The 22,146-nt window shown below is 36.2% G+C and overlaps 1 protein-coding gene across 4 annotated transcripts in view; it reads right to left on the bottom strand.

Moving 5' to 3' along the window:
• Positions 1–22,146, bottom strand: part of TMEFF2 (transmembrane protein with EGF like and two follistatin like domains 2) — a 306,033-nt gene that overhangs the window by 151,302 nt on the left and 132,585 nt on the right. For all 4 annotated transcript variants that reach the window (XM_002712353.6, XM_089330149.1, XM_008258851.5 and 1 more), the window contains exon 5: positions 9,268–9,364. In XM_002712353.6, coding sequence (XP_002712399.1) covers positions 9,268–9,364 — 97 coding nt within the window. The remainder of the gene's footprint in view (positions 1–9,267; positions 9,365–22,146) is intronic.

The raw sequence follows: 22,146 nt of genomic DNA, 5'->3' as shown, positions 1-22,146 counted from the left end.
CTCAAGAGTACCAAGGAAAACAGTTACATCCTAATTTGCTTAGCAAGCGGCTTTCTCTGCAGGACTCAGACTCTTCTAGTTTTCCTCTGCTCTGTTTTTGCATGGCCCTTTGAAATATGCTGATGGCGGCACCGCAGCATCAGAGCAAGGGTGAGTGTTAGTTATAATGCCTCTTCTCTACAATCTGTATATGTGCCTTTTTGCTGAACAAGATGATCTCAAAACCATTACTAGCTGCAACATAAAAATGATTCTCATCCCAGTCCATAATCAGGATTATTATTGCCATTGCAAAATAGGCAAATTGAGTCGAAGCAGCTCAATAATATTAAGAAGAAAAAAACAGGCTAAGGGAAGGTATGTCTGTTTTCTACTACCTCAAGGCTGTTAACCCTCCCATATAATTGGGCATACACATAGTCATGATGATATTCTCCATAAATAGCAGTTTTATACCTCTACAAAGACAAGCAAATAAAAACCACAGTGTTCAGGGAAACCACAAGGAATAAAGTGTATATATACACAGACTGGGAAGGAATTTCAAAGGCATCATAGACAATGTGAATATGATAGTGATGGAATCATTACACACATGCATTTAGAGTCTTTGTTTTTGTATCTATTCCATTAAAATATGGAATTATTTACTAAGTGCATAACATTGATTGGGTATAATCAGTAAACATGGGCACCTGCAAAAGATTGTGGAAAATAAGACTAATATGTTTATTTTGTGCAAACATTTTGGGAATCCACACAGTTCTTTTTTTTTTAATTAGACAGTGAGAGAGAGAGAGAGAGAGAGAGAGGTCTTCCTTCCGTTGGTTCACCCCCCCAAATGGCTGCATGGTCTCCCATGTGGGTGCAGGGCCCAAGCACCTGGGCCATCCTTCACTGCCTTCCCGGGCCACAGCAGAGAGCAGGACTGGAAGAGGAACTGGGACTAGAACCCGGCGCCCATATGGGATGTCGGTGCCACAGGCGGAGGATTAACCAAGTGGGCCAAGGAGCCGGTCAACAGACAGTTTTTTCTTGATATGTTTTTCTCTATGAACTTTTTGAAGTCCCTTCATATATGTATATGTCAGTATATACACATAATATACATTTTATACATATACAGACACACACACACTTTATTCTTTAAATGGATGTAAAGATCTTAAGTAGTTATTAAGATCATGGTGTCTGAGGTCAGCCCTGCTAGTTCAAATTACGGTTGTTCTACAGCTTTGTTTCAGAAAATTTTGATTTACCTCTTTGTGCCTCAATTTTCTCTTTTATAAAATGGGGATTATTATGGTTTGGGACTTAATAAGTATGATGTGAGGATTGAATGGCATCAGAAATCTAAACTAAAAAAGAAAGTATCTGACACATAGGGCCACGTTTTTGAAAATTCTGTCATACTTTGACAACAAAATAAGATTTACACTTTCATTTCTGAGACTGGGAATTTACATTGAGACACAAGAACATGGAGTGTGTATCCTCTAGTTCTAGGTATAGGGACTGCTGACTCAGGGAAGACACAAGAACATGGAGTGTGTATCCTCTGGTTCTAGGTATAGGGACTGCTGACTCAGGAAATGTTAGAAACAGAGACTCGGAAAACTGAAGAAATTGAGAGTGAGGGTTTGGTGAGCAAGCACCCAAACTTGGGCAATCTACTGTGACCAAAGTGTAGTGTGTAGTAGGATTTTTTAAAAGCAAGTAAAAAGAAAAACAATGAAGGCAGTTAAGTTAGTGGGAAAAACACAAACTGTACTTCAGAGTTTTGTTTGCATTGTCCTGTCAAGATGTAGTGTCTCATTATCTTGATATAAAATAGAAATTATACAATTTGTGGTCCATTGTCCGAACAAACATTATAAAATAATATAAGGTACACGTTAAAGTTCAGAAGTCTTTATCCCTGCATTTAGTATTCTGTCTCAGATCTAGATTTGTAGCTGTTATCCCCTATTGAAGTTTCATTAATCACTACGCAATAGCTGGCACGGTTGAGGCATCGATACTGAGCCAATTCAAAAGACTCTGTAGAACTTAATCCAATTCCTTTGGAAGCTGCCTAGCATCACAGAGGACCTGAAATTTTGAAGACTATGATTAGTTTCACATTTCAATTTTATTTTTTAACTTTTAGTTTTCTTAAGGCAAAATAGTCTGCTTTTGGGTGTGGGCCAGTTATTGGCTGTTGTTGTTAAAGGCTGCATATCTGAAGTATTACTGTTATAAATTTATTTTCCTTAGTAGCATTTAAAGCTTTTACCTTTGGTGTGCAGTTTAGGTCATAGATATTGCATTTGGCACTGGACATTGTTTCATGTACACCATCACATCAATCATGTTAGAAATACTAGTCCTATAATTGCAATTCTAAATTTTCTTTCACTGGGTGAAATTTAGGAAAATGTGAGCTATTTTTTTCTTAACCCAGATAGGTGGAGAATGCATAAAAGTAGGCAATAACAAGATCAAACAAATTTTTACATTTTTACATGCCCTTTGTTAAAAAGTGTCAGCATTTCCTCCTTGAAATTATAGGAATGGAAAGATATATGCTTCCTTAATCATGAATTACACATTTTCTTCTTTCCCTGAAGAGTTTTCCCAGAATATGGAAGTATTGGAAGAAAGAGGGGTGTCTTTATCCTCAGTCCCCACCCAATCACACAACAGAAAACTCCATGGCAGCTCTCTGAGGTGACAGGTGCTGTCATCATAGTGAGTCAGAGGCCATTGGAGGAGTCAATAAAACTCAATTACAGAAATCTCGCAGTTAAAAAGGACTTTTCATAAGGCCACATATACACTGGATTTTATAGACCAATTCTTTATTTTAGCATTTTATTTTAATTGTTTGCATAAGTAAAGTCACCCTAGTCCTAATTTGGGTCACTTCACTTTGAGTCCCGACAGCAGAGAACAGAGTTCAAGAAAAGGGAAGTACACTAGGGATTAGGCTGAATTAATTCCTGTTTTGTGACTCTGCAGCATCCTTGTCTTTGGTATACCATATGCATGCTGCACTGATTTCCTTACTTAGTAGAAAACAATTAGAAACTCCATGTGCAACACAATCTTTTTGTTCAATTGTCAACCAATAGTAGTTGCAAAAGAAACCATTTTCCATATTTTCTTCAGAGGTGTCTTAGTTTTCCCTGTCAAACTCACAACCCGAATGTACTAAGGTCAGCAGGACTTAAGTTCTAATTTGCTTATATGTATGGCAAAATCTGGTGCCAAAGATCATCCATGACCATTGCCCTGTTTCAAATATTTATGAGTCTCCACAGTCTAAAATGCATTAAATGTTGTAAGGATGCCAACAACACACAGTCTTCTTAGTGACAAGGAGTCTTCTCAGATCAAAAGAGCATGATGTTAAAGACTTCAAACTAAACCATATTTGTGAGATGCTTAGAAAAGGAATGCCAGATCCCATAACCTGTCTTGGAACACGTTATGGAACATCAAGGAATGGAAAAAATAGATGCTCATTCACTCTCCTGAACTCATTTTATCACAAGTATTTTGATTCTCTCCATTTTTACCACTGCATTAGAACACAAGGATGTTATACACTTGTGGAATAACACAATGATACTAGAAAACAGTACTGATGCTTTCAAACACACAATGAATGACTACTGAGAAATTAATAGCATTTAAGCTAATGATTTTGCAAATGGAGCCTGAGTGGCATGCAGAGAATAATATAGAAGCAAAATTCAAACAGGAATAAAGAGCTAAAATCATTGTATAAAGCAAACACACAAAACAATTTAATCTACTCTTGATTTCACTCATCTTTGTCTACACCTGGTCTTACAGCTGTGCTTTCTTTTTTGATCTATTCTAATGCACTGGAAATATTAGGCATACAGCCAATTTCATACCAAGCCATATCTATGATCAGACCCAGCTACTGACTTGCTTTACAGAATAAATATATATTTAAGACTGAAATTATTCCCTTTTTATATATAAAAATTTTAAAAATCCATCTGTTGCTAATGTTAAAAATGTATATATTTAAAGAATATACATACAAAATCAAATACTAGTATTAACCTCAGGGCATTGAACTACTTCTCACAGGACCAACAGAAAGTTCCAGGCTAATTACTTCTAAGGAATAGTTCCCAGTGCAGAGTTACTACTGACCCACTTTGGGCACACTAAGATAATTTATCAGAAAAGATAATTAAGGGAATATAAAACTGTTTCTAAAATGAACCAATTATCAAAAATATTTGTTGAAACCATAAGTTGGTATTTGCAGTGCTATCAGATGGGGATTTATTAGCTTGCAATTAGTTAATTTTATATTATGCTTATTCATAAACCATTCTTTTTCCTTATAAATTATATCTGGCAGGATGTATTTGAGAGTCTCTTTGATGTGTAAGTATTTTGTTTTGACTATTTGTAGTTTATCTATAAACAGAAGCAATCTTTTAACCCATTACTTTCTCTTTCTCCTAAACTCTACCTTATAAACAAGAAGACATAACCCTTAATACAGGTGTTTTAATTATTTTTGAAGTCTATCTTAAATAAAGAGTGGATGTGCGAGGTAGGGTGTGTACTACATATCCTGTTGAATTTTAATTCTCTTTTGGAAGCTGAATACTTTCTTACATTTATGAAAATATAACTAAAGAATCTTTTGTAGCAATGGTCTTTCTTTCCTGGTGGGAAAACCTGATCATTTTCTGATTTTTAACAGCCTTCATTTTCTCCATAAGATAAAAAAAAGAGAAAACTGAAATGAAATCACAGCACATAAACTAGGATCTTCTATTCAATTATAAACCATCTGTATTCACAAAATAAAGGCATTAGAATGTTATGTTATTAGTATCTTCATTTATCAAATCCATCATCTAATTATTTTTTTCTTAGTTTACTCTAGGTATCCCTCTATATTTTAATTTTTCCCCATCTGCAGTATGATTTACTTCTTAACTCAAAAATTCCTCTAACTATGAAAATACAATGAGCTAACTATATACTGGCTTTTATAATGTAACAAATATTAACAAATATTTATCTTCACCTTGAATGTACCTAAGTGTCTTTGACTCAGTTTTTATGGCAAAATGTAAAGTGTTGATGTCTTAGTCTGAGATTAAAGACAGATCAGGAATTAATTTTTCACTGTTGTTTCAACATTGTATATGTAGTGATGACATTATTCCTCATCAGTATTAATTCACATCTTGTTAATACCTTGCAATGTAGGATTGAGAAAATTTGTATACACAAAAATTATAGTTTAGTGATATCAAGGAAAAATAAAATAATGAGTTGTATACTTTTGTTTCTCCCACTGTATATACAGTATTTTATGTTTGCAAGAGGACCTGGTTATGGTTTCATCCAAAATCAATAGTCTATCAAAGTTTCTCTGATTCAGAAAATGTCCTGTTGACTAGGACTAAAAAGTCAGATCACTCTCCTATTGCATCCTATCTTTATAGCCTATTTCATTCCATGCCTATTTAATTTCATTTATTGCTTTATTCTTGTGTCCTTCAGCTATTTCCAATCTGCCCTTCATGGCTATAAATAAATACAATACGTTAACCTACCAAGGTATTTATGTAAATGAAAATCAATGCACTTATCATTTCAGCACCATTCCTTATTGCTTGCACTGGACATTTTAAATACATTTTATTTAAACACTAACAACTCTTCCTTCTTGCCTGGGAAGTATAATGATCCTCTTGGCTCCTTGCCCTTGCAGCCCTCTCATTTTCACAGCTATGGCCACTTAGCCCCCATCTGGAGGTTCAGGCTTACTCTGAATTTTGGAACTAATCTTGTCCCTAGGCTGAAGGAATACAAGCTATCCCAGCCAAAAGCTAACTGACTGAGCATGCAGGCAGCCCTACCGCTGGTTTCCTTCTGACCTTATAATTCATTTTCCCAGATTTAGGCTGCACTTCTCTCAGTTCCTCATTACTAAGCCTTGGTTTTCTATACGAATTCTGGTAAGTGGATATTGATCCAGTTCTTCCTGTGTCCACCTATGATTCCTGTTACTGACTGATAACCCAATTCCTCTATGACTGAAATTCTGACTTCTCCTTTTCTTTGTCCCTTTTGTAACTGAACTTCTTTTTTCTGAGCTCCAGTGGGCAATTGTTGAACTTTCTGTTGTCTGTAACCTTGCCTGTCTCTGCTCATCCTGCCTTCATCCCATGGATCTGAACTCTGTGAGGTTATTCAGAGTAACATTCTGCTTGCTTGGCTGGTTTCCCCCTGCCTGCTGCAAGCTTCTCCCCTCATCACCAGCTCTATTCCTACAGGTCTTGAGGGTCACTACATATAAGCTGCCTGCAATCTGGCCATCTCATTATCCAAATATGACAGGGAAGAAGTACTATTTTAATTGCATATTTGGTTAAATTATCATGCTAAAATACCTTCTAGTTACTGCTTCCTTCTTTCTTTATCTTGGCCTTCCCACTTAAACACTTCTTTATAAAATAAAACCATAATGGAATCTAAAGTTATTTTGAAGATAACAGAGAAAATATATACAAGTGGATGAATTAAATAGTAAGAGATCAATAATTTTTAGCTGATATTATAATCTGATTCTTAAATCTTTGTAGCTGGAAAATGAAACTACGTCACCTAAATAATGGTAATGAAAAAGATGAGAAACTATAGAAATGAAATTTTTAAAAAAAATAGGAATTGATGTGAAGTATTTAAAAGTAAAACAGTTGACTGCAAGATAATTAACAGCTTGAAAGACAATGTTGAACTAGATGCAGTCAAAGATGTGTTGAGTAAGGCATTGGTGTAGCAGGTAAAGCCGCCACCTGTGACACTGGCATCCCATGTGGGTGTTGATTTGAGTCCCAGCTGCTCCACTTCCAATCCAGTTCCCTACTAATGGGAAATCAGCAGAAGATAGCCCAAGCATTTGGGCCCCTGCCACCCACATGGGAGACCCTGATGACGCTACTGGTTCCTGGCTTCAGGCTGGTCCAGCCCTGGCCATTGTGGTCATTTGGGGTGTGAAACAGTGGATGGAAGATCCCTCCCTCCCTCCCTCCCTCCCTCCCTCTCTCATTCCCTTCTTTCCTTCTTCTCTCTCTCTCTGAAGCTCTTTCAAAATAAATAAATAAATAAATCTTTTTAAAAAGATTCTTTGAATACATCATTTATTTTAGAACATTTCCATTACCACGTGGGAATTTTAGAAAAGTAAAATTTCAAGCCACACTTTTTTGAAATTTTGATTCATGAAGTTTGTGGTAGAACTGAAGAATTAGTATGGCTAAAAGATATCCTAAGTAGTTCTCTTCTATGTTTGGGGACCAAGCATTCACCAGTTATTGAGATGCCCAGTTTGTTTTGAAGAGAACATAAATGTGGTTCATTACAAGTGATCAAGCCAGTACCCAGACTCTGACTGAGCTCCTACCTGCCCATTGGCTACAGGCATTTGATGGATATGGAAACTCTAGTGATGTCTGCTTTTGTTGATGGATGGCTATTTTATCTGGCTATATAATGGCAGTGTTCACCTGGGAGTACTGAGTTTATCCTAAAAACCTCAGTCTGCCCAGGTAGACTCTTAATCTCCTTAAAAACACACTTTAAGTGCAGACCGTTTTAACCAAATTATCTTGACTTAATTTTTTTTTTTTTGCCTTCATTTCCCTTAGATAAATTCTCCCTTCTACTTACAAAACTTTGGTCGAAATGATTATTAATTACTCTATGCATTTTGAAGAAAAAGGGCAGCTAAAGTTGTTTTTTTGAACGTTGTGACATATGCATAGAAAAGAAAAGAAGAGAGAGGAAAAGGAAAGAGAAAGGCCAAGGAGGGGAAAGAGAAGGAGGAGAGGAGGGGAAGGAAACAGAGTGATTGCCTCTTTTGATGATCACGCCACAGAAACCTCACTCTGAGCTGTCACTCACTTTGTCATATGATCAGGTAGGACTAGCACACGTGGATGCCCTTGAATATTCAATTTTAGCATCCATTAAGTAATATTAGCTATTATTTGTTTAACGTATCTTTATAGGAGAAGCTGAGTAGTGCATAGGGGGAAGGGAGAAGTTGAACCTACAGGGCATCCCAGAGATCACTGTTTGCTCAACCGCCTTACTTCATTCAGCCTTCGGTAGGCACACGCACATTCCTCAATTAAATCTCCACAGCCAACCAGAACCACCGTCTTAGACATAAAATTAGCAACTGCTATGTTCTGAATGTGTTTACTCCTACATTCTTATGTTGAAGTCCTAAAGCCCAAGGGGATGGTATAAGGAGGAGGGGGCCTTTCATAGGTGATGGTAGGGTGCTGAGTCCTCATGAATGGGGTTGGAATTCTTATAAGTGAGGCCAGAGACAGATCCTCTTTCCATTTCCACCATGTGAGGCTATAGTGAACACAGTGTTGACAAAAAAAACCCTCACCAGATACTAAATCTGTTTTTTTTCTTTTCTTTTCTTTCTTTCTTTCTTTCTTTTTTTTTTTTTTTTTTGACAGGCAGAGTGGACAGTGAGAGAGAGAGAGAGAGAGAGAGAGAGAAAGGTCTTCCTTTTGCCGTTGGTTCACCCTCCAATGGCCGCCACGGCGCACCGCGCTGATCCGATGGCAGGAGCCAGGTACTTATCCAGGTTTCCCATGGGGTGCAGAGCCCAAGTACTTGGGCCATCCTCCACTGCACTCCCTGGCCACAGCAGAGAGCTGGCCTGGAAGAGGGGCAACCGGGACAGAATCCGCCGCCCTGACCGGGACCAGAACCCGGTGTGCCGGCGCCACAAGGCGGAGGATTAGCCTAGTGAGCTGTGGCACCAGCTCAGACAGAAGAAGTCTTGATCTTGTACTTTTCATCTTCCAGAACAAGGAGAAATAAATTCTGTTGTTAATGAGCCACCAAGTTTATGGACTTATTGTTACAGCAGCCTGACCAAAAGCAAACTAGTGTTTCTTCATAAAACTTCCTGGAGGAGATTCTAGTAAATCCGATCTCCCCGTCTATCTCCACATGGAGAGTTTGCTGGGGCCTGGTAGTGCCCTGGGCAGCTGCCTGGCTGGCCCACCTCCTAAGCCTACTCCAGAAATTCCTTGCTGTTTTTCAGTAGCTCTCATTCCCTCCACTCCTTGGGAGGCCTATAAGAACATAAAAATGCTGACAATGTTGTCTTTTGGAGATTGGCTGATGGAGGAAAAAGAAAGGAATCACTGTGATTATTTTGTTTAAAAGAATAAACTATCTTACCAGACATCCTCAGCATCTTCATCACATTCTGCACCGAACTGGCAGATATCACAGGTGGACGTCTCCTTTTGACTGGTTTCTCCAGAGCCTTCATGCACTGTAGGACAGAGCAAAAGTGAACAGAAGAATTCAGCCATGTGTGCATCGTGACGAAGGCTCGAAGACAATTCTATGTCAGAGCTACTCTTCCCAGTGCAGCTGGTGCCTATTGCTGGGGTTTCACAAGGTCATACCCAACTCTTTTCTTCTGCCATTTCAATGACAAGTTCAGTAAAATTATTCAGCTCATTTGTAGGTAGTGAACACTTCCGCTTTTTCTAAAACAATTATTTATGTGTTTATTTGCAAGGGATACATACACACAGAGAGAGAGAGAGAGAGAGAGAGAGAGAGAGAGAGACAAGAGAGATACCTCCCATTCACTCTTCAAATAATCACAATATTCGGTACTGGGCCATGCTGAAACCAGGAGCCAGGAACTCAATGCAAGTCTCTCACATGGGTAACAGGGATCCAACTACTTGAGCCATCACCCGCTACCTCCCAGGGTGTGCATTGGCAGGAAGCTGGATTTGGGATTGGAGAAAGGACTTGAACCCAGGCACTGCTATATAGAAAGTAGGCATCCAAAATAGTGTCTTAGGGCAGCGCTGTGGCACACAGTAGGTTATTTCTTCGCCTGCGGTGCCTGTATCCTATACGGGTGCCGGTTCTTGTCCCGGCTGCTCCTCTTCCAGTCCAGCTCCTTGCTGTGGTCTGGGAAAGCAGTAGAAGATGGCCCCTAGTCCTTGGGCCCCTGCACCCACGTAGGAGACCTGGAAGAAGCTCCTGGCTCCTGGCTTCAGATCGGCACAGCTCCAGCCGTTGCAGCCATTTGGGGAGTGAACCAATGGATGGAAGACCTTTCTCTCTGTCTCTTCCTCTCATTGTCTGTAACTACCTCTCAAATAAAATAAAATAAATAAAAATCTTAAAAAAAAACAATGTCTTATCTGCTTCACCAAACACTTGCCCCTGCTTCTTTTACAAGCAAAATAAGACAACAAGCAAGACGGCTTATTGGATTTATCAAAATTGCTTGGATAATAACTATATGATATGAGAGTTATCTAATTAAAAGTATATTACCTCTCTAAAGGAAAAATCTTTAGTGCCTATTTTACTAAACAATACTTAGCATTTTCTTATTTCTAAATTATATACTTTTTCACACAAAGAAAGTTTTTTTGTATAATTCAAGAATTCTAATTGCAGTGATTTCCTGTTTGGGGGTTATGAATATATATTCTATTTTAAAGATATATATATATATATATATATATATATATAATTACTGATAGTGACTATGGATATTGGTCCTTCCGAAATTATAGGTACAAAAAAAAGGTAATAGGTAACTTCATTATAAAATTAAGCTTTGAAAATAAAGATATAATACAATAAATTAAAACGGTCTGGTATCTTGAATGCAAGGAATGAATAACACTTTGTAAGTGATGGATTAATGTTCACCTCATTAAAACACAAAGAGTTGAAAGAAAAAGTAGCTTTACTTGAAAATAAAAACTTGCAACAATGCAGCTACCTCACAGATGATCTGACTGTATGAGCAGAACCTAGGTTTAAAGACAGATTTTCAAATGAAGAAGACCTTTAAAAAGTGTACTTCTACAAAAAAAATCATAAACTTTCAATTGAAGAAGAATATAAGTGATTCAGTACAGCATCACTTTCTGTCTTTATGAACCTCAACAAAGCATCTTTTACAGAAATAATTTGTTAGCATACACCCTGAACCTGTCAAATCAAATCTGTGTGTCTTAATATACTTAATATATTTTCTCATAATTTTTATTTGTCTATTAACAAGATAATCTTGAATATTTGCAAAAGCAAATTTATATATTGATTTAATTTATTGTTGTGCAATTGAATGATTTGATTTCCAAAATTAAAAAAAAAAAAAAACACAAGGACAATAAGACATCTCTAGGAGAGTTGTCTATTTTCTAGCCTTTCCAGGCAAGGTAGAGGGATTTATCATTCCTAAACCATATTTTGCTATTTCTTGATTATATTCACTTGCATTAAAAAAGTTTTGAGTTACACAGGTCAACTGTAATTGCAAAAGTATTGATGGCATGACTTTCCATGTGGATGCTTAAAAAAAGATGTTTCTTTCCCCCCAAAAAAATGGGGTGGGGGGAAGAATTTTTTAGACTGTGATAAAACAGCACTTATCTTATTATCCACTCTATTACTTTAACACTGGCAAGACCATTAGAGTAAACCATGGGGAGAAGAGGGAGGTTGGGGCCTCACCTCAGGGGAGACTGAACGGCTGGGGTTGGTCTCTTCATTACTTTCTTATTATTAATGCAACACAGAAGCTGCTAATGGGAGAAAGCCTTTTAGTGTTAGTGGGATTAGTGACTTCCAGGCTAAAGCTTCCTATCACTCAGGAAGCCATGCTGACACAATGGGAAGGTCCTTAATGAACAGTGATAGTCACTTGGGGCAGCCCCATTTTCTTCAGTAGCTAAGATCCCTGGTTAGGGTTCTACTGGAAGCAAGCTAGGCATTACTTTTGCTAATTCAGCATAACTAAGAATAATATTTCTACCCAAGACCCATTATATTTTTATAACAGGGTTGTAGAATGGGGATGTTGGAAAATTTTTCTTGGAAAGAGAAGTGAGAAGCATTGAAAAATATTCTGGGAATAAAAGTCCTTCGTGTGAAGTTGCTCGCAATAAAAAATAAAATTGTTCCATATTACTGAAGCACAGGTTTTCACCTTTGTAACGAACAGCTGAATCAATGTACAACTTTTAATTAATTGTATAGACCAATGGTTTTTAAATAGGGTTGGGCTCAGAAGCCCCGACAGATATGTTTTTTTGTTTTTTAAATATTAATGATCTGAAATACCCTTGAAGATTATTTAATTAGTACACATAGTTTGAAGCTTGGATAGGCATATTCTAAATAAGCAGATCATCCCTAAGAGTCTCTGCCCTCAATCATGCCAAGAGGTCTGTATCTGTCTCAAGTACCCTCCTCATTCATTGTGTAGCACAGCATCTCTGATACTTAAAGTCCACAGAAACACCTGGAAGTTTTGTTAAAGTGCAGATTCTGATTCCCTTGCTGGGAGAAATGTGGCCTCAGGTTCTGCATTTCTTATAGGCCCCCAGATGCTGTTGGTGGCAGTCCATAGACTCCCCACCTCCTTTTTTTTTGTAGAAAGGATAGCACTCTGCTTTTCTTTCTTCTTTTTCTTTATTTTTTTAATTTTATTTATTTATTTATTTTGGACAGGCAGAGTTAGACAATGAGAGAGAGAGACAGAGAGAAAGGTCTTCCTTCCGTTGGTTGGTTCACCCCCCAAATGGCTGCATTGCACCGATCCGAAGCCAGGAGCCAGGTGCTTCCTCCTTGTCTCCCATGCAGGTGCAGGGCCCAAGCACTTGGGCCATCCTCCACTGCCTTCCCAGGCCACAGCAGAGAGCTGGACTGGAAGGGGAGCAACCGGGATAGAACCGGCGCCCCGACCGGGACTAGAACCCAGGGTGCCAGTGCCGCAGTCGTAGGATTAGCCTAGTGAGCCGCAGCGCCGGCCAAGCACTGTGCTTTTCAAGCTACTGTTGAATCTGTTAGCAGGTCCGTCATGACCAGCATCATTATAAACATGAAACAGACTACACTAGACTAGAAAATATTAGAGTGCACCGTATTTAGCAAGTACAGGCTTTTATTTTATAACACTGCTTTAGTTTTACATATGTGCATGCTTACATGTCTGCAATGTAAATTACAATCCTTCTTAAAGGTCACAGTTGGAAAAGCTTGGAAACGAATGATTTAGCACGTCTTCCATGCTCAGCAGAAGTGTTTTGTATTGGACTGTTTCTTCCTTTTTTTACATTACTGGAAACAGGAAGGAGCAGTGCTTAATTATTTGCATTAATATACTGATTACAAAGGAACAAAACTCATTTAGCCTGAAGTATTATCATCACTGTGCATTTGGATTTTAAGCCCTTTATTTTGAGTTGTGAAGTAAAAGACTTATTTCTCCTTATTCTACAGGAACTTGAAAGTGTTGGCAAGTGATTGAAGGAAATTTGAGGGGTGAGGGGGGTGGAGCTACTGGAAGTGCATTGCACCTGATGTACTTTCCTGTTGTAAAATCTGATCCCTTTTACTGAGATTCTGATTTAGGAGGTTACAAGAAATTATCAAATTACCATGTTGTGACATCTTTGCTCCAGTACTTTCATCAGGAGGTTGCTGAAGCTCCTCCATCACCACTTTTTTTTTTTCTTTCAAACTTTTATTTAATGAATATAAATTTCCAAAGTACAGCTTATGGATTACAATGGCTTCCCCCCCATAACATCCCTCTCACCCGCAACCCTCCCCTTTCCCACTCCCTCTCCACTTCCATTCACATCAAGATTCATTTTCGTTTCTCTTTATATACAGAAGATCAGTTTAGCATACATTAAGTAAAGATTTCAACAGTTTGCTCCCACACAGAAACGTAAAGTGAAAAATACTGTTTGAGTACTAGTTATAGCATTAAATCTCAATGTACAGCACACTAAGGACAGAGATCCTACATGAGGAGTAAGTGCACAGTGACTCCTGTTGTTGACTTAACAAATTGACACTCCTGTTTATGGCCTCAGTAATCACCCAAGGCTCTTGTCATAGCTGCCAAGGCTATGGCCCAATACAGGTATTCACTGTCCTGTGCATTAACACACCTGCTGAGTCTAATTCTGGGCCTAACTCACTGTCCCATTTGTAATTCTTAACTACTGTTACTGTTTCTGAAAGCATGGTGAAGTGCAAGGGAACTTCAAAAAAATTACAGAAATGAAATTCAAAGAAAGTTTATTTTGGTGCAAATTTTTGAAGTTCATAGGTAATTTTTTTCATGATATGTATTTTCCATGAGTTTTTAAAGATCCCCTTAAACAATAATCAAATCCATGGTTAATTCAGTATTAGTCAACTTGTTAAAGTTTGAGTTAAAAATTGGCATTCAGTGAAATACTCAGATCATAAGGGTACATTTCTTTTTTTTTTTTAAGATTTATTTATTTATTTGGAAGTCAAAATTCACAGCACTGGCCCCGTAAGAGTACATTTCAATCAATTTCAAGCAACACATATCAAGACACATGGAAGAACGCTATCATTTCAAAACAATCTCTTGTGCTCAACCCAAGTCACTTTCCTACCACCTCCATGTTTGATCTCTGTCATCAAGAATTTTTTCAGTTATTCTAGAATATCTAAAATATCAATAGTATCATATAATACCTAATTTTTAAGGCAAACTTCTTTTACTCAGAGTAACAGTTTTTGAGATTTGTTCAAGTGGTTGCCTGCATCAGTACTTTGCATCTTCTCATTGCTTAGGATTCTAGTGAATGATACAGCATAGCTTACTTATCCATTCTCTTTTTGAAAGACATATGAGTTGTTTCCAGTGCTTGGCTTGAAATTACATTGGCTTTTCAGAAATAAAGTTGCTATAAATATTCATATAAATTTTTTTGCGCACCTAAGACTTTCTTTTGGACAACTACCTGATAGCAAAATTACTGAATCTTAAAGTGAAAATTACTGTTATTGATGGCATTTAAACATTTTTAAAACATTATTTAAGGTAAATAAACTTCATGTATTTCATACATACAGATTTAGGAACACAGTGATACTTCCCACCCTAACCTCCCTCCTGTCCACACTCCCACCCTTCCTCCTCCTTCATCTCTATTCCCTCTGTTAATTTTTACAATGATCTACTTTCAGTTTACATTTTTGAGTTTTATTTTTTTGTTGTAGGAATTTTTAGAATAATTTGGATACAAGTTTTTTTGCTATCTATGTGTGTTTTGCTATCTATGTGTTGCTATCTATGTGTGCTATCTATGTTTGTATCTATGTGTGTTACATTTTTGAGTTTTATTTTTTTGTTGTAGGAATTTTTAGAATAATTTGGATACAAGTTTTTTGCTATCTATGTGTGCTATCTATGTATTTTCTTGGTGATGCTATTTTCAATGAGCAGAAATTTATACATTGAGTAGGTCAAAATTTTTTAATGTTTTTAAACTTCTGTGTAATTTATCAGAAGTATTTTACTGAAAGGTTATAAAAGTGTTCTTCCATGTTTTCTTCAAGTCTTTATTCTTTAAAAGTTTAAAAATTTTATTTTACATGCAGGCTTGTGGTCCACATCAGATTGGATTTTGTGCATGCTGAGAATTAGTGATTGATGTGGATCTTGGTATGGATTTTCTCCATTGATTATATAAATGTGGTGAAAATAATTGATTTTCACGTGACATAATATTTTGTTAAGCACTCTGCATTTGTCATCAGAAGATATATTTGTTGTATTGTTTCTCCTGTATTTTCTATGCATGGTTTTGGTATCAGAAGTAAAATGGCTTCATGATATGAGTTGATAAGTGTTCCTTTTTCCTCCATTTTAAGAAAGAATTTGTGTCAAATTAGTACTCCTAATTTATCAGTGAAGCTACCTGATCCTGGAGTTTATTTTTTAAATTGTTGGTTTAAAAATTTGAGTTTTTTTTGGTAGAAGACTTCTGATCTACTTTATATTTCCCTTTTTGTACATATATAGGATTTTATTTATTTATTATTTTTAGTTTTTGGAAAAGGCAGCAAAAATGCTTGACTGTTTACCTTCACTCTAATGTAGAATGTAAGTATACATTTTTTTTAAATGTAGATATTTAATTATAGATATTTCTTCCTACATACTGCTTTCGTTGCCTCCCACATAAATATTTATGTATTTTGTTATCATATATTTCTGTTCAAAAATATATTGTTAATATCTTCTGAGACATCTTCTCTAACCTATAGATTATTTAGTTTTTTTAAACTTGCACACATTTGGGGTTTTCCAAAGGTATATCATTTTTATTCATCTTTTATTTGTGAGATGCAATAACTTAATTTATCATGATTAGAGAAACTATTGTTTAAGTCATTTGAAATTTACTGACATGTATTTTGTGGCCAGAATATAGTCTACCTTTTTGAACATTCCATGGATACCTTAGATGTTATATCTTTCTTATGGAGAGTGATTTTTTATCAATGTTAATTAGCTTAAATTGATGGTTACTGTTTTTCAAATCATGCGTAACTGCACTGATCTTTTTGCTTAATTGTTTTATCTGTTACTGAGAAAAGAATGTTAAAATCTATATTAGTGATGGCAAATTGGCTTCCGGTTCTCTTCTGTCAATTTTTTCCTCATATTTGTAATCTTAAATATTAGATGCACAAACTTTAGTAGCCTAATGTCTTTTGGAATAGTGATTTTTTATCTGTATGAAATGCCTTTTCTGAATGGTAACAACATTAGTCTTGAAGTCTACCTTTTCTGATATTCCTACTTCTTCACCAGCTTTCCTTTGTTTACTGTTTCTGTATGTTTACTGTCAAGCTCTATGTTTCTTTATGTATAAAGACTATTTCTGGTTAAGGATATACACTTATTAAGTTTGAAGATATTTGTACTTAATTAGGGCACATCTACAGTAATTATTGATATATTTGACTTTAAGCTACCAACTTTGTGTTTGATTCTTATTCAGCCAACAGCTCATGTTTCTGTGTTCACCTTCTTAAAAAAAGGTCATGATTCAAATATTCTTTGGTATTACTTTTAATATATCACTTCTAATTATTTTTTCTAATAGGTAATATATCCTTGTGTTATTATGTTGGTGGGTGCTTTAAAGATTAAAGTGTACATCTTTAAATTATCCTAATCTATTACTTCATAAAAAATTCAATAACTGTATGACAACATATATACTCAATTAGTATATTCCAGTCCTTGCATTCTACATCATATATTTGATTCCTACCTATAAGGTAAACTCACGTTCCTTTTAAAAATTATTTTATTTTAAACAACCAACATTCTTTTGTGTTAAATTCCAAAGCAAAAAGCCAGAGATTTCAGACTTAATGAAGGGCCTGTTAATTACTGCAAAATGATTTGACTTCTGACGTGTATTTACCCTAACTTTTTCAAGACTTGTGTATTGTACCTTATTCTCCATGGGAAACATTATTGGCATCTGACATGTATTGTTTTACCTCCCCTTCTGATAAAAGGATTATGTAGATCTCACCATGGCCATCTGACTTGTAGCTCTATGATATCACACTTGGCCTTTCGACAAGCTTTTGCAATTGAAATATAAATGGAATTTAGAGAATTCTGAATAGGAACTATAAAAAAAATAGCTGTTATATGGGCTTGTACTTTCTTACTCTTTCCCTCTGTGGATAAAGATACATTCCAGAATACAGGCTGTTTCTTCAACCAGTTCCAGAATGAGAAGCTATGTAGCTCAGCACAACTACAGGAGAAGAAATATGCCTTTGATGCTGTAAGCCTCTCTGATTTATGAAGTTGCCAGTAACATAGCTTTACCAAATAAAAGCTGACTAATAAAAATACAGATTAATATTAACAAATTCTAAGGAAACAAATCTCATCACATCACTTTCCACGTTCCAGATTTTGGTTGTTTTATTTTCTAGAGAATCTGCTTTAAACTTTCTACAAATCTGCTTTGAATCATTTTACTATTTCCTTTCTATGTCAGCATATATTCTGCAGTAAAGTTGTGTTACTTAGACTATACTGTTTTTCTCCCAAAATAACACTATCTTTCCAAGTCTATGTATCGTTCCCACTTTCTACTCCATGCAGTTATAGTATATCCTGTGGGCCAACATATAAAGTATTGCATTTAATGCAGTGTAGTACTTGTATAAACATTAAACATAGTAAAAGCATATACAAACAGAGTCCTACAGAATATAAAGTTTGAAGTAAAGTACGCAGTCCCTAGAACTATCAGGTCGTATCACCAAAAAGAATGAAATCTCTAAATTTAAAATATGGCTCCCTAGAAACTTTTTCTATATGCATTCAAATTATTACAGAGCTGATAACAATCTTACATAAAGATAATGCAAACCTTTATCTGAAGTTTTTCAAAATTTAGAATAAAATTTTCTTCTATTCTGAATCAATATCAATCAGTGTTTTTTTCTTAAGTAGGCAAGATGAATAATTCCTGGTAGACTCCTTTTCTACTTCATTTACATAGACAAAGGATTGATTAATGATAGAATTTACTGTACTTGTTGTAAATAAAATTAATTTATCAAATCATGAACTTTTTTCTTTTTGAATAACTTGCATAAATTACTATCCAATTATCACCAAAAAGCAGAACTGTTGAGTTTGTTTGCCACCCAGTAAAGAACATATTCCACTTGAAGAAGAGACAGAAGTTCTTAAATAAAAACTTCCCACTCCATTCTTTAATTTGTACAAGTTGTCTATCTGCTTCTTATATGCCACTTTTCCCTCTCATCTGCTTCTCCCACAGGGAAGCAGTACTTAAATGATGGGAACTGTTGACAGTTCCTAGAGGCCCAGACAGTTCTAAGCTGTTGTTTTGTACCATAGTCATCTATATTTTTCATTTTCCAACTTTTCCCTAGAAACCTCTATACGATTTTAAAGAAAAATAATAAGAGGAAAAATTTCTATTTTTCATATTGTAATTTAAAGATAGTTGTTATGTGAATAATAGTTACATTGTGACACATTATTGAAATGAAAGTAAGAGGAGTGACATTTGGTTTCTGTTTACAAGGCTAATAGATTAATCCTACATATTTGTAAGTGCCATAATGAAGTAACATGTTCAGATATTAAGGAGAAAATCTATTATCTTTACTTCTTTTTAATTAAAAGAAGTACAACACCAATGGTAATTTTTTATTTTAATTTATTAAAAAAACTAAAGGAAGGCTGAAATCACACTTACAGATAATGATTTAAAATTGTAGAAAGTACTTGAGAAGCCCAAGAACCAAGAACAAAAGTAATTTCATATTAAAGACTCAAAAGACATCATTACATAAAATTTAATTTTTCATAATTAAGATAGATTGCTCGAGCTTGACAAAGCATCTTTAGAAATCACATCTAATTTATCTTCTGCAAAACAAGGAAAATAATTTAAGAGATTAACACAAAGCTACTATATTGAGGCACAATTTTGTTTTCATCATTTAAGCATAACTAACTTCATTTAGGACTGTTTGACTTAAGGCTGAAGATGATTTTAAAAAGAAGAGAGAATGAAGTTAGGAAGGAAGGAATGAAGGAAGAAAGGAAGGAAGGAAGGAAGGAAGGAAGGAAGGAAGGAAGGAAGGAAGGAAGGAAGGAGAGAGGGAGGGAGGGAGGGAGGAAGGAAGAAGGGAAGGAGGGAAGTAAAACAGTTTGGTATCATGCATAGCAGAATTCATTTATAGCAAGTTACTATGCCAGGCTTCGTGAAACTGTATCATATTAATTATATGATAATTGTAAGCAAATTAGTTTCATTTTTCCAGTATAATTAATTTGAAACATTTTGTGCATAGTGCTCTATTCCTATTATATTATTCATACAAATTGTTTAAATTTTCCCTTATTGAATGCCTGAAAAATGAGAAATTTATTTTTGATTGATAAGTGATGAACATCAGCATGGCTTCTGTATAGCATGGTGGATACCAAATCTCCATTAGAGTTGACTGAGAAGTCACTGGGAAGTTACTCAGTGGAAATAGAAAATATAGGCTACATTTCTGCACAGATTTTCTGATGAGTTGAACAGGTAACGGTGCATTAATTCCATGAGTACGCAGGGTCACTAAAAGGGAACTTAATGAAAGGTGGTGTTGCAGAGGGAAATGATAGAGCAGAGAGGAATACATTTGAGCAGGACAGGAAAGGGACGGAACAGAAGCAAGGTCCTCAAGGAGGAACTGAGCTTAGACATTGGTGTAGTGGCTGGCCTTAGATAGAAGTAGGAAAGTGTCTCCTGTATAAAGACGGATGGACAGTCTAGGGGAGCAGATGTCAGAAAGAAGTGCCACTCAACCGGGAAGACAGAGTGGATCTCCTTTGACCGCATTTGTGTCTCTATCATATTTATACTTTAAGGAGGCCATCAGTCGAAGAGATGTGACGACAAGACACTGAAATACTGCTGGATGACGAATGTATTCAAAGCCACTTTAAGTCTTCCCTACACTAATTTGTTGCTTCCTTACTTTGTATTTAATTCTGCTAATTAGTAAAACTCTGATGAAAAAAGGTATGTCTTTATTACCTTACGTTTCATTTTTTTAAACTTTTATTTAGTAAATGTAAATTTCCAAAGTACAGTTTATGGATTACAATGGCTTCCCCCAGCCATAACTTCCCTCCCGTCTGCACCCCTCCCATCTCCCACTCCCTCTCCCATTCCATTCACATCAAGATTCATTTTCAATTCTCTTTATATACAGAAGATCGATTTAGTATATATTAAGTAAAGATTTCATCAGTTTGCACCCACACAGAACATAAAGTGTAAAATACTGTTTCAGGACTAGTTATAGCATTAATTCACATTGGACAACACATTAAGGACAGAGATCCCACATAAGGAGTAAGTACACAGTGACTCCTGTTGTTGACTTAACAATTTGATACTCGTGTTTATGGCGTCAGTAATCTCCCTAGGCTCTAGTCATGAGTTGCCTAGGCTATGGAAGCCTTTTGAGTTTGCTGACTTTGATCTTATTCCGACAGGGTCATAGTCAAAGTGGAAGTTCTCTCCTCCCTTCAGAGAAAGGTACCTCCTTCTTTGATGGCCCCATTCTTTCTATTGGGATCTCACTCACAGAGATCTTTCATTTAGGTCCACTTATTTTTTTTTTTTTCTTTTTTTGCTAGAGTGTCTTGGCTTTCCATGCCTAAAATACTCTCATGGGCTCTTCAGCCAGATCTGAATGCCTTAAGGGCTGATTCTGAGGCCAGAGTGCTGTTTAGGACATCTGCCATTCTATGAGTCTGCTGTATATCCCACTTCCCATGTTGGATCATTCTCTCCCTTTTTTATTCTATCAGTTAGTATTAACAGACACTAGTCTTGTTTGTGTGATCCCTTTGACTCTTAGACCTATCAGTGTGATCAATTGTGAACAGAAATTGATCACTTGGACTAGCGAGATGACATTGGTACATGCAATCTTGATGGGATTGTATTGGAATCCCCTTGCACATTTCTAACTCTACCATTTGGGCAAGTTCAATTGAGCATGTCCCAAATTGTACATCTCCTCCCTCTCTCATTTCCCCTCTTATATTTAACAGAGATCACTTTTCAGTTAAATTTAAACACCTAATAGTAATTGTGTGTTAATTACAGAGTTCAACCAATAGTATTAACTAGAACAAAAAAATTACTTAAAGGGATAAAGTATTAAATTGTACATCAACAGTCAGGACAAGGGCTGAAGAAATTATGGGACATGTACTCTATAGAATACTATACAGCAGTCAAAAACAGTGAAACCCAGTCATTTGCAACAAAATGGAGGAATCTGGAAAACATCATGCTGAGTGAATTAAAAACCAGTCCCAAAGGGACAAATATCATATGTTCTCCCTGATCGGTGACAACTAACTAAGCACCAAAAAGGAAACCTGTTGAAGTGAAATGGACACTATAAGAAACAGTGACTTGATCAGCCCTTGTATCTTATGTTTCTATATGTCTTTTTTTTTTTTTTTTTGACAGGTAGAGTTATAGACAGAGAGAGAAAGAGAGAGAGAGAGAGAGAAACAGAGAGAGAGAAAGGTCTTCCTTTGGTTGGTTCATCCCCCAAATGGCCACTACGGCCAACGCTGTGCTGATCTGAAGCCAGGAGCCAGGTGCTTCCTCCTGGTCCCCCATGCGGATGCAGGGCCCA

The sequence above is a fragment of the Oryctolagus cuniculus genome, chromosome 3 (genome assembly GCF_051225735.1).
Source record: "Oryctolagus cuniculus isolate XC-2025 breed Fujian yellow rabbit chromosome 3, ASM5122573v1, whole genome shotgun sequence".
NCBI classification, from domain to species: Eukaryota; Metazoa; Chordata; class Mammalia; order Lagomorpha; family Leporidae; genus Oryctolagus; species Oryctolagus cuniculus.
The sequence above is the reverse complement of the archived record's forward strand: the minus strand, read 5'-3'. Positions and strand labels throughout refer to the sequence as shown.